General features: G+C 46.6%; 1 protein-coding gene across 2 annotated transcripts; it reads left to right on the top strand.

The window, feature by feature from the left end:
• The first annotated feature begins 5,261 nt into the window (after positions 1-5,261).
• On the top strand, positions 5,262-11,682 carry AP5S1 (adaptor related protein complex 5 subunit sigma 1). Of its 2 annotated transcripts, none has more exons than XM_039863804.1 (3): positions 5,262-5,517; positions 6,491-6,682; positions 8,005-11,682. In XM_039863804.1, the coding sequence occupies exons 2-3, from the start codon at positions 6,507-6,509 to the stop codon at positions 8,429-8,431; spliced, it is 603 nt and encodes a 200-aa protein (XP_039719738.1). In that variant the 5' UTR covers positions 5,262-5,517; positions 6,491-6,506; the 3' UTR covers positions 8,432-11,682. The 2 variants fall into 2 exon arrangements, with proteins under 2 accessions (XP_039719738.1, XP_039719740.1); XM_039863806.1 differs by having other exon boundaries at positions 5,503-5,641.
• The last annotated feature ends 1,886 nt before the right edge of the window (positions 11,683-13,568 follow it).

Genomic DNA, 13,568 nt, shown 5'->3' with positions numbered 1-13,568 from the left:
CATGGTATATTGGTTTCACCTGTTCTAGAACTTTATATGAAATCATACAGTTCTTACTCTTTTGCATTCTGGTTTATTTCACTCAGCATAATGATTTTCAGATCCATTCATGTTTCCTTAGCAGTTTATTCTTAGTCATTGCTTTGCAGTATTCCATTATGCACATATACTCCTAAATTGAATTATTCATGCTACTTTTTTCTTCTGGTTTTTAAATTTAAAAATTTAAGGTAAATTTATATGCAGTAAAATTCACCCTTTTGAGTGTATGGTTCTGTGAGTTCTGACAAACGCATACAGTTCTATAACCTCTATCACAATTGAGATATAGAACATTTTCATTCTGCCCTTCATGTGTTATTTGGGACTATTTGAAATTGTACTGAGAATATATCCAGGAGTGGAATTGCTGGGTCATAGTATATATGTTCAGTTTTATACTTTACACACAGTTCTCCAGAATCTCAGTACCAACTTATTTCCCAGCAGCAGTGGCTGAGAGTTCTGTTGCTCCATACTCTCATCAAAATTGGTAAATTTTAATCTCTCTCAACCAGAAAATCTGATTGTTGTGTATAGCAAATAGCTCTATTATCAGGCTGAACCTACATGCCATGACGTGGTAGTAGTAGGGGTCTGAGCATCAAAGACCCTGACCGTTTTCTGACTCTCATATATTGCAATATTAGCCTTAGTCTTAATTTTTTCTGAAGTCAGATTCTTTAAAAAGTTAAACTGACTCTGGAGTTAATTGTATGTCGCTGGCTTGTGTCCATCCACTGACGACAACTCACAACCATCTAGAAAACTTATGATTTCTAAAAAGTCTTTATCCCTGGGACTGAACACCCTGCTTTCCAGAGGCAATAAACTGTGGTACAGAAAGGAAGGGTGTTTAGACAAGGAGGTCCATGGCCACTTGGGATCTGGAAACAATAAGGGAAGGAAAATTGAGCAATGATGGAGAAGGGGCTGTTTTGCGGTCATGGAAGTCAGGCCTTGAGAGAATGTTGGATGACATGAAGTTATTCAATCTATTGTTCAAAGCAGGCACTTGGTTTTGGGACAGAAGGTAAGAAGCAATCCCACCCAACCCACTTGTGAGTTTGTGTGGGTGCCAAGCAGTGCCTCTGGGGTTGCCTCTGCCCCACCCAGGCCACACAGCAGGGTGGCGACTGCAGCTGCCAGGCTCTGAGTCAGCAGGGCCTGGGGCAGCGGGAGGGGAAGGGGCCTCACGTGGCTGGCCTGAGCTGCCTCGTGGGGCCTCCTGGCTCTCGGCCCTGCAGGAAGTGAGGCTGTTTGAAAGGGCAAATCACACATGGACTCGTCCTCCTGGGGCTCAGCCAAGACTATTTCCATGGGCCCTGGGGCTCCCTAAGGGGAGAGCTGAGGGAGGGAGCTTCCTCGGTTGGGATCGGGAGCACTGGGGAAGGAGGTCATCCAATCAGGGTGGGAAGAAGCTCCCAGGGTTGGGTTGTAGGGAGTAAGTAGTGCTGGGTTTATGGCCTCCCAGAGCTGGGGGTGGGGACTGAGCCACCCCCTGGAGTGACTGTGAGGGGACAGGGGTAAAAGGGGACCCCAAGTTTAGGGAAAGGGCAGGCTGAAATTTATTGACATGTACACCTCCTTTAGCACATGTGTAATATCAGGAAAGTTACTTGATCTTACTGTGCCTTAATCTTCTCGTTTGTAAAATAGGAATATTAAAGCACCTTCTTCAACAGGTTGTGGATTAGATCTAATGAGTTGGTGTCTGTAAAACACTCAGAATAGGGCCTGCCTGCAGCAAGTGCTATATAAGAGTTGGCTATGGCTGTTATTATTTAAGGCATGTGGGGATTATAAAATCAGACAGGTATAAGTATGAACCTAAAACCATTTTTTTAAAAGGAGCCAGCCTAGGAGTTTCCTTACCCTTCTGCACATGGACAAGCCCCTGGGTGATGGGTTACAGAAGAAAAACCCGGCCCCTGTATATTGGAGGCAGGTGGCCTACTGCACCAGCTCAGGTATCACTTAGGAGGCTGTGAATTGGGGGTTGGGTGGAGACAGAGGAAGAAGCTATCTAGGTGACCCATGGGAACCAGTCCACACAGGGTGATATTATTTCTGAGCTGGCTCAGGGGGTGGGAGGGGAACGAAAAGAAGGCTTCTCAACTTTGGTTCCCTTTATTCTGGGGCAACCACATCCACCCAGTCTCAGCCTGCCTATATTCTCAAAAAAAGCAGATCCCCTCTTCCTCTTTGTTTCCTGCTCTAATCTTTGAGAAATGCCTAGATATCCTTATCAGGGAGTCAAATAAAAAAAATTCACTGCCTGAGGCTGGCAGATTCCACCTAATTGCCCTCCCCACCACCAGAAGTAGGTGGTGACTTGACTGGTGTGGCCTAAAGTCTCGAGGTCTATAAAAATCATCGATAGGGATTTCCAGCTGTCAAAAACCAACTGAGTGGTTCTGAGAGAGTGAGCTCCCAGTTTCTGGAGGTGTGTAAGCAGGACTTGAGGGTTGGTCCTGATGTCTGGGAGAAGCAGCAGAACTTCCCAAGCCAGGCTGCCCATCAGTAATTCAGGACCCTGCTGTGCTTAGGTAGATGGGGGGTGCAACCTGCTTTCCAAATTGAGTCAGTTATCAGTCACCAAGTGCATCCCAGTGGTGGGCACCAATGGGTATCAGAAGAGGCAAGCACCCGGCTGCCTGCCACTGTGGGGCAGGCCTTACCCTGATGTGGGTAGAAAGCAGAGGAGGGTAAGGGTGTGGAAAATGGGCTGATGCAAGAGAATGCAGGCAACCCTCCATCCCCCCCTCACCCCTGCCACCCTACACACCTCAACTTGGAAGACCACTGAAAAGAGCAGGGCTGGGTAGTGGGGCGATGGTTACCTCTGCCTACAGCCAAAGGGAGGGGAAAGGAAACAATGGGAAGGTGTGGCCCCCAGGTCCCATCCAGGCAGGTGGGCCAGGCCTCAGATCCAGCCATTTATCTGCTTCCTTCAAGCTCTGTTAATTTTTGCGTAATGCTTTTACTTTTTTTCCTTCTCTCCTCTCCGTCTCTCTCACACATACTCCCCCTCTATCCATACCCCACAAACCAACATCTATACATATTAATTTTGAGCCTGGCCTTGCTACAATCTCTAAGGTAACCACTATAAAAGCCTCACACATGTGAACATGCACACACATTGCCCCTAACACATTCAGACTGTTCCATTTTATCTTCAGGGCAGGTCTTGTAACTCTAGGAAGCTCTGAGAAGTTCAGCCTGTCCATCCTTCTGCCTCCAAGGTGCCACTAGACCAGAAGGCTTCACCTTCTTTCCAGCTCTGCTTTTCTGTTCTGCCTCTGGATTAATAGTTGTCAACGTTTATGGATTTACTGACTGCCTACTACATGCTGGGCTCCATCCTGCCCACTCCACACATTGCCTCATTTAGAAAGGAGTTAGGCTATAACAGAAATTCTACATATCAGTTTAACAAAATTAAAGTATGTGCCCCTCGCTCAGCAAGAAGGCTCTGCGACATCTCAGAGACCTGGGCTCTTTCCTGTTTACTGTCCTCAGCACATGGCTTTTGATCTCAGGGGCACAAGCTGGCTGAGGGCTATAAAACGTGGGATGGCACCTGAGTCTGCCCCACTTATGGGGACACCACCTCTATCTGGGTCCCCCACTGCCTCCAGGGCAGTGGCTCAGACCAGCTTCTCACTGCTGTCTCCTCCATGTCTTTCACATAGTCCAGCCCCCCAGTGGCTTGGGACTTGGACTGGACTCACTGTCTGAGGAATGGACAGAGGCTGGGATACTGTTTTAGATGCTAAGTGCTCCCCAGCAACCAAAGATCTCTGCCAGCTCCCTGCTGTAATTAGCTGGCAGACATGATGAGTGCTGGCTGAGAGAGAGAGGGCCTGGGGACCAGGAACTGAGCCAACATCAACCCCAGCCTTGTGGCTGCAGCCCCACTCTCTCCAGGTCTGCCCCTCCACCTACAAATATATTTATATGTTGTACCTGTGGTCAAAATGCACACATGCCCTGGCCAGTCGCCGGTCACCTCCTCAAGCCTCCCTTCAGTGTCCCCCACTTCCAGAGGGGCCCAGAGTATAAACACTTGGAGGTACTGGCTATGGGGTCCCTGCCTGGGCTGCCCCGCCCTGTCCTTCATTTCTTCAGTCACCAAGGAGTGTGTTCAGGTTAATTCCAGGCCTGCCTTGTACATGGCCCTGGGGAGTGAAGCTGAGTGACATAACTCCAGGGGAGGCATTGCTATTATAGGCAGGCCCTCACAATGGGTGCAAAGGGGATAGCTGAATGCTAATGGGCAGTTTGGGGAGGAAGGCTTTTCCTAAGTTTTGGTCTGAGCATATTTTGAAGGGCAAAAAAGGAAGGAATAGGCCTTTCAGGCTGAGGGAACAGCTAGTGTGTGAGCTGTGAGGCACAAAACACTGGACATATCTGGGGAGACTCTAGCAGTCCAAGGCCAAGAGGTAAAGGAGTATGTGTGTGGAGGAGAAAGGTACCCAAGGCAGGCACTGAGACCCAGACAGACTGCGAGGGAGAGGGGAGTAGGCGGTGCACACCACCTTTGGACCAAGCTTTTACCTCACTGCAGGGTTCTAGAAGCTGGCACCTGGTAGTGCCCCTTTCAGGTTTAAGGTACTAGTCTCTTTACCACACTTTTGAAGGCCTCCCTCAAAGAAGGGTCAAGGAGGGAACTTGTTAGAAGTGAGAATGTTAAAGGAAAAACTGGTCAGCCTACTAAACCCTATGGGCTTCATTGAGGCCTAAGGAAATGATTGACCTGCCAGGGACACATTGCTGGTGACTGGGTTGGGACCAGAGTTTGAATCATTCTATTCTAAACCGAGCTCTAGTTTTAATTCACTGCAGGAACCCACAACCCAGAATCTGGTCCCCAAACTGCCCAAATATGCATATTTCCATCCAAAGTCACAATTTCCAAGGAATCTACATTTTATCAGATGTCCCAGTGATTCCCACGCATAGTGGCCAGTTTGAGAACTCGGCCCTGCACGCTCAGGACCCGCGAGCCTCACACGGTTGGCAGGGGCGGCGGGAGTCCCAATGCAACCCACTGGCGATGACTCCGCCAGCGGGCCTCTAGCCAAAGGTCCATGGGATGGGTTGCTGCGCCCCCTCGCGGCCGCCAGGGAGGGTGACCTGGGGTTCGGCTGGTCTAGGGCTTCGAGAGGGAACTCCGTGTACCCCACCCCGGAGTGATGGGCGTGGGTAACGTCGGGAGCTCGGCGTAACGTTTCATTTCTCCGATTATGGAGGTCGCCGGTGCCCTGTGCCCAGTCGTCGAAAAACTGCCCTCGCTTGGCACCTGGAGCAGCGTACTGGATGTGAGGGCCCCGCCCACCCAGCGCGCGTCATCTTCGTGCACGCGCCCGTGACTGGTGTGCGCAGGCACGTAGGGGTCGCACAGTCGCCATTGCTCCCCCGCTGCCGAGCGAAGCGGCCTGCTCGTAGAAGTCCGCGAGCGCAGAGGGAAGGGTGAGTGCTACGCCTCGAGGACAGCGGCCCGAGGATTGCAGGGGTAACACACTCAGGGCGGAGTATCCCGCTTGCGCCTAGCCGACTGGAGCAAGGAACCACAACCCCCCAAATGCACTGCGCTGTAAGGGTTGCGCGTGGAAGTGACGTAAAGGGTCTCTATGGGGGCGGCCGCGGTGGCCACGGCTGATTACGTATTCTTAGGGCTAGAAGGTCACTGGAGGTCAGCGCCAGGTCAGCGGGCTCCGGTTCTCAAAGCACCTTCGCGAACCTTACTGTTTGACCAGTTTAAACCGACGATCTATTTACCCTTAATTACGAATTCCTGCATATTGTGTACCCGCTGCCTTTCAACCGTGGGCCGGCCACTGAACCAGCCAGACATCATCATCATTATTATTTAGTATTTATTTTGAAATAATCTCAAACTTAAAATTTTAAGAATTTTTTATAAGGAATTCTCGTGTACCCTTTGCTAATTAAGTTAGTTGCAGATATGATGCTCCTTTACCTCTATATTTAGGGGTATATATCAGTGCGTATTTTTAAAAAACAAGGCCATTCCCCTACTTTCAAAATCAGGAAACATTAATCAAAACTTTTATCTAACTTGTCCATCTTTAAATACTTCCAGTTGTCCTAATAATGCCCTTTATTAAAACTACCTTTTTCTTGGCCCAGGATCCCATCCAGGAACACACATTACCTTCAGCTATCCTGTTTCTTTTGTCTCCTTCAGTCTGGAGCAGCTCCCCAGCATCCCTTGACTCTTATGACTTTGACACTTTTGAAAATTCCTGGCCTGTTGTTTTGTAGAACTGAGTTTGGGCGGCTGTGTTACTCAAAGAGGGGTGTGTCTTGGGTGTCAGAGGAGGACCAGCCACACTGGCCTTCAGCCATACTGCCAGACCCTTTCCGTGGTTGCCTCCCCTGCTGGGTTTCACAGTCATCAAGGTCTCTGTCTTCCCTGTAGCACCCACCCTGGAGCCATGGTCCATGCCTTTCTCATCCATACCTTGAAAGCCGCACAGGCCGAGGACACGGGACTTTGTCGAGTGCTCTACTCCTGTGTATTTGGTGCTGAGAATTCATCTGATGACCCAAGGCCACATGGTGTTGAGAGGGACAGGCTCCTCCGCAAGGAACAGATTTTGGCTGTGGCCAGGTAACCACACAACCCAGTCCAGCTCCGTGCCTTCATTGAACATATATGCTGGATTGTGAAAGGTTTTCTGGTGGTGGGGGGCACAGAGCAACTGGAGAACTAAGAAGCAGAGAGAAAGTTTTAGAATAGTATTTTCCAGAGTCTTCTACAGTTGTTCACAAGGGTTATGTGAAAAAAGGTTAAAGAAAATAATATAATAATAATAATATTATTATACTTAGTGTTTATTAAGCCTGAATTTTGTTGCTAAGCATATATGTCCTGAGCATTTTGTGTGTATATTAACTAAATCTATGTAAGTCTTTTGAGGTAGGTCCATTTATTATCCCTACCTTACAGATGAGTAATCTGAAGTACAGAAAGTTTAAGGAACTCAATCTGTACAAGGTTATGCAGCTAGAAAGCAATAAAGTTAGAATTTGACTATAGGCAGTCAAACCCTGGTACATATTAGAGATGCTTTGACTTCTCAGGGCCTTTTTATTTTATTTATTATTTTTTATTTATTTTTTTCCTCAGGGCCTTTTTAGTGTGCCTGTAGACTTTGTAATCTAAGGAGGAGAGAATATGTGGTACATGGGAACTCTTTATGCCCAGAACCTTCTGAAAGCCTGGGATCCACAGAGCACAGTTTGAGAAACACTGTTGCAGATTGGGTAGTTGGCCTTGGACCTTCCCATCCCAGATGGAGCCAGCAGGTGCCAGAATCTCCTGGTCCCTTTGTGTTCTGGGTAGGGGATTAACATTCTCAGGCAGTCCTGTGTCAGCCTTCTGCCATCCCCTTGTTCCTCTGGGCCTCTACCCACTTCTGTGGCATGGAAAACCAAATAGATACCTTTAAGACCAGTCTGTGCACAGCCCAAATTGGAGAGCAGTTCAGGAGGGATCATAGAGTGCTTTCAAAAGCCTGTTGGCCAAATGGGAGGTCTTTTTTTTTTTTTGAGAGGGTTGCAGGATGGGACATGGGTGGAAAGGTTGGATGTAGCTTTTATACCACTTCTCATCGTTGCTTTTCTTTACATTGAGGAGACCTCTCTGAAGCAGGTGGGTCAGGATCTTCCCCTGTTACACTTTTCCACCTGAAGGAGCTGTGTTCAAAATCTGCCTTCTCTTGGCCACACAAAATGAAATGGTTCAGGGCCTGGAGGCTGGAGCCTCGATTTTGGTTCTAGCTCACGCTTCCTTCTCTGTGGCCCCAGGCAGGTCACTTAGTCTCTCTGGGGCTCAGTTTCTACATCTGAGATATGGGGATAATGACAGCTTCCAGCTCCAGAGGTGGTCACAAGGATGACAGAAGTCAGTGACTTACCCACTCTCCCCAGGCAGGTGGAATCCATGTGCTGGCTGCAGCAGCAGGCATCTGGTCGGCCTCCCACGGACCTGCAGCCCCAGTCCTCAGATGAGCCAGTGCCCCTGCATGAGGCCCCACATGGGGCCTTCCGCCTGGCGGCCGGGGACCCATTCCAGGAGCCTCGGACAGTGGTGTGGCTGGGTGTGCTCTCATTAGGCTTTGCTCTGGTGCTGGACGTACATGAGAACCTGCTGCTTGCTGAGGGCGCGCTTCGGCTGCTGGCACGCCTCCTTCTCAACCACCTCCGGCTGCTGGCCCCTGGAACCAACCTCTTGCTGCGGGCTGACCGAATCGAAGGCATCCTCACCCGCTTCCTGCCCCATGGTCAGCTGCTCTTCCTGAACGACCAGTTTGTCCAGAGCCTGGAGAAAGAATTCAGTGCTGCCTGGCCCCGTTGACCTTTCATTGGGTTGGGAGTTTGAGGATGTTTGGACACACAGCCAGGGCAAGGAGGGAGAAGGGGAGATGTTTGGACACACAACCAGCTGAAACCTGGCATCTGTTTCCTGCCCAGCCTGCTCCTCCTTTCGTGTGCTGTTACACCCAGGACAAGTGGATGAGGCAAGCTGGCAGAAGAGGTGGAGGGGAGGAATCACAGAACAGCCTGTGCCTGGAGCTACCACATGACTTATTCAGACTGCTGCAGTGGGCCAGCCCTGCTTGTCCTTAACCCCACTTTCTCCCATCCCTACCAGCCAGCCCCAAACAGTCCACCAGCCTTAGTGCTGGGGTAGTAAGGAGCAGCTGCCTGAAACACAGCCCACCTTCTTCCAAACCCACAGTCATTGCAGTGCAAAAGGAGTGTGAGACTCTTAGGGTACGGGAGCTGGCCCCTGCCTTTTCACCCACTTAAGCAACATCATCAACAAGGATTTTGTCAGTGAGGAATTGCTCGGTGTCCAACCCCACCACAGTTCACAGATGTTTCAGTCATTCCCAAGGGGGATTCTGTAGGTCCTTTTGGGCCCAGCACATGCCCATCAAGCAACCTTGAGATAATCATGGGCTTCCCTCATGGAGGGAGAGAAGGTGCCATCAAGTGGGTGCAAGAGGTCTGGCCTGCATGATGTTATCTTTCTTATTTTGAATTAAAAGCACCGTGTGATTTTATTCTCCATTTCTGTGAATTTGATTAATGCATATCTGCTCCTGTGAGTAAGTACCTCTCTGGCCTTGAACTGGGTGTCTGAGCCTTTGTGGTCAAGGTTGCCCCCTCTGTCTTCTTATGTGCCTCCTTTGGATGGTAGCACTTGCTTCCTCTACCACAATGTGGTGGTTTTGTTTGGATTCCTGAGAAGCAGAGCCTGAGACAAAGACTAGGCACAAGCGGTTTATGTGGGAGGTGATCCCAAGAAGCACTGGAGGAGGAGGCAGCTCATCCAGGTGCGTTGTCAAGGGCTGCTAGGGAACTTGCCTCTGGCGGTGTCTGGGGCTGTGGGTGTTTGTCTGCTACTCCCTTCAGTCAGTGGTCATGAATTGGTCCCAGGGCAAATTCCCTGGCTCTTTCTGTCCTCAGAAAAAGCTCTCGGTGTATGGAGCTGGGCCTGCCTGAACAATGGTCAGGCCCAAAGGGGCAAGGGTGGTGCACCAAACTGTTAGGGAGTCTTTAAACAGCTTTTAGTCGTGGTTTAAAATAATTCTGTTGGAAAAAAACCTGACTTTGCATCTGTTTTCACAATCTGCCTGTTACCTGTGAGGTGTGGCTTTCTTGCATGGGCAGAATGAACTTCTTCCTAAGTGGTCAGGGTGCAGGTGTCAGCCCCATCTCCTTCCTGCCAAGCATCAGTTGCCCTTTGGCATCCAGGGAGGACCTACCCACCCTACTTAGGAGGCAGCACCTGTGTGACAGGTTTTGCCCTTCCAAGTCTGCAGACAAGGCCACCAGCCATGCTGTGCTTTTCATCACTACTATCACCATTGGGGTGAGGCCACCTCGACAAATCACTCTCTGATCGTGAAGATCTAAACGGACCTCAGGCTGTGTGTGGAGCAAGCCACACTACTGGAAATGTTCCACAGGTTCCCAGTGGGACACCCCTACCTTGTACTGTGTGCTCTCCTGGGCTGCCCCTCCCCTCATTACAGGCAGTTGGTCCTGGTGGAACGACCTTGTCACCAAAACAGGCCTGTCTGGCCTCTGTTGAAGGGCCCAAGCTTGGCTTGTCTGAAACCTTTCTGCCTATATTTCAAACTCAACTTGAAGAAAGGGGAGAGACCAGCTCCCCTAGAAGCTGAGGGAAGTTGGGGTTAACTGGGCTGGTGGCCTTGGTTCCCATGAAATGGAGGAAGCTGATATGCAAGGAATGGCAGAGATTGAGACTCTGCCTTGGGGCCACTGAGCCCCTGGTTTCTATTGTTCCAGATGCCCAGTTACTACCCGGATTTTTTTTAACCCTGAAGCTTGCCTAGCACCCTTTCTGTATATTCACACTTTTGCCCCAGGTTCAGGAAACCTCTGAACCAGGTTTCCATTACGATTTCTTATGTTTATCTAACCTTCATTGGGCCTGCCTTGGGCATGACACTGCTAGGTACTACACAGGGTATGAGATGCCCCCAATGATCCAGGAGAGACAGAGCTGGACACAGGTGCCTGCAAAGCAGCATAGGTTGACCATCACTGAATTGATCCAAAGTGCTGTGAACGTCCAAAGGATTTTCTCCTATATTATCTCCTAAGAGTTTTATAGTTTTGTGTTTTATGTTTAGGTTTACGATCCATTTTGAGTTAGTGTTTGTGAAGGATATAAGTTCCATGTCTACTTTGATTTTTTTTGTATGTGATGTCCAGTTGTTCCAGGACCATTTTTATTGCCTTTTCTCCTTGGTTAAAGATCAGTTAACTATATTTATGTTGGTCTATATCTGGGCCCTCTTTTATTCCACTGATCTACTTGCTTATTATTTTACCAATACCACACTGTCTTGATTACTGTAGTTTTGTAGTAAATCGTAAAGTCAGGTATTGTCAGTCTTCAAACTTTGTTCTTCAGTATTGAGTTGGCTATTCTGGGTCTTTTGCCTCTCCACATAAACTTTAGAATCAGTTTGTCAGTATCCACTAATTGCTGGATTTTGAGTGGGATTGTGTTTAATCTATAGATAAGTTGGGAAGAACTGACATCGTGACAGTATTGAGTTTTCTTGTCCATGAACAGGAAATATCTCTCCATTTATTTAGTTCTTCTTTGCTCTCTTTCATTAGAGTTTTGTAATTTTCCTCATATAGATCTTGTACTTATTTTGTTAGATTTATATCTAAATATTTCATTTTGGGGGTGTTGTACAGACCATAAGTGACTCCATCTTAAAAAAAGCCAATCTGCCATCTTGATATCCGGGTAAACCTGGCTCCTTGAATGTTTCCACTTCCCCCAGTGAGCTCTGGAATATGAACACAGAGCTCTGGGCTGATCACAGGATTCTCATTTATTTGTTCTCTGGAGTGAGGCCCCCTCTCTGTTTCTCTTAACTTGCTCTGGCACCAGAGCCTCCTGGCAGCTGGTCTCTTTGATCATCCACTCATTTTCACTGCTTTTTGCTATAAAACACAGAGTCTGGGGCGTGGAAGGCACGGGGATCCATTTGTCTTGCTGCTGCCTGAGACTGCTTTCTGTGTGTAAGTTCCATATTAAACTCTTTAAACCTACAAACTGGACTTCTCTGCTTTATTCTTTGGCCTCTTGGCTCCCTTCAGCTGTTTTGCATACATGGCCCTTTCATGAAACAGGTGTTAATGTTAATGTTTTTAATTTTAAGTTCCACTTGTTCATTGTTGGTATAGAGGAAAGTGAATGAATTCTAAATATTAACCTTATATCCTGCAACCTTGCTATGATTGTTTATTAGTTCCAAAAGGTTTTTTTTATCGATTCTCTCAGATTTTCTATGTAGACAATCATGTCATCTGTGAACAGATACAATTTTATATCTTCCTTCCCAATCTAGATAGCTTTTATTTCCTTTTCTTGTCTTACTGCATTAACTAGGACTTCCAGTACAGTGTCAAAAAGGAATGGTGCGATGGGACTTTCTTGACTTGTTCTTGATCTTAGTGGGAAAGCTGGTTTCTCACCATTAAGTATGATGTTTGCTGTAGGTTTTTGTAGATATTCTTTATCAAGTTGAGGAAGTTCCCCCTTTATTCCTAGTTTGCTGAGAGTTTTTATCATGAATGGATGTTGGATTTTGTCAAGTGTTCTTTCTGCATCTGATCATATCAGATATGATCATGTGCTTTTTCTTTTTTAGTCTGTTGATGTGATGGATTACAATGATTGATTTTCAGATGTTGAACCAGCCTTGCCATATCTGGGATAAATCCCTCCTGGTCACAGTGTATAATTCTTTGTATACATTATTGGATTCCATTTGCTATTATTTTGTTGAGGACGTTTACATCCATGTTCATGATCTGTACTTTTCTTGTGATGTCTTTGTCTGGTTTTGATATTAGAGTAATGCTGGCCTCAGAATGAATTGGAAAGTATTCCCTCTGCTTTTATCTTTTTGAAGAGATTGTAGAGAATTGGTATATTTTCTTCATTAAATGTTTGGCAGAATTACCAGTGAACCCATCTGGGCCAGCCTTGACTTTTTAACATGTTTATTTTTTAAATTAAATTTTATTTTGCAAACAGATAACATGGTTTAGAAAATCAAAATGACAAAGTTTTCACTGAAAAACTTGCTCCCACCTATGTCCCCATCCACCCTGTTCCCCTGACTTCCCCGATGGACACTAGCTTTCTAGGTTTCCTACATGTCTGCCTATCTCTCTTTATATTATACAAAGATTAGCAAATATGAACATATGTTCTTTTTCTACCTCCTGCCTGCACCGTTTTTCTATACAATGGGCTGCCTACTATTTATAGGCTTCTCCACTTGCTTGCTTCACTTAACAGTGTAGCCTGGAGATCTTTTCATAGCTGTTCATAGCATTCTTATGCTTTTTTATTCTTATTGTGTGGATATAGTATAGTTCATTTAACAAACCTAAAAATCCTATGAAATATTTCATGTTTACAAAAAGGTTCTTAGAATTATATAATGAGCGTCCAAATACCTATTATTTAACTTAAGGGGGAAAACAGTCTTAATTCATTAATTTCTGCTTTTATTTTCATTCAGTAAAGCCTGTTTTCACTTAGTCTATCTGTAACTCTTTAAGAGTGCTTAATTCTTTTGTTATCAGTCTTTTTTAAAAGGTTGGTATTAGTATTTAAGTTATGAATTTTCTTCTGACCACTGCTTTAGCTGTATCCCATAGTTTCTGATATGTGGTGTTTCCTAGAAAATCTTCAGTTTCAGTTTTTTCCTCTTTTATTCTCCATTTCTACATGACCTCATAAGAACAATATTCCTGCATTCTTGTATGTTCAGAAAAACTGTTTAGAGCCTTATATTTGGTCTTTTTGCCTGAGTGCCCTAAAGATTCTTTATTTTCCAGTAATATTACTAGACTATATCTTTTTCAAATGTAGATTGAAATCCTTTTTTTTAAATTTCAGAAACATTTTCCTGAATTATATT

The sequence above is a fragment of the Pteropus medius genome, unplaced genomic scaffold (genome assembly GCF_902729225.1).
Source record: "Pteropus medius unplaced genomic scaffold, Ma_sr-lr_union100, whole genome shotgun sequence".
NCBI classification, from domain to species: domain Eukaryota; kingdom Metazoa; phylum Chordata; class Mammalia; order Chiroptera; family Pteropodidae; genus Pteropus; species Pteropus medius.
Note: the sequence above shows the minus strand (reverse complement) of the source record. Positions and strands in the feature narration are given on the sequence as shown.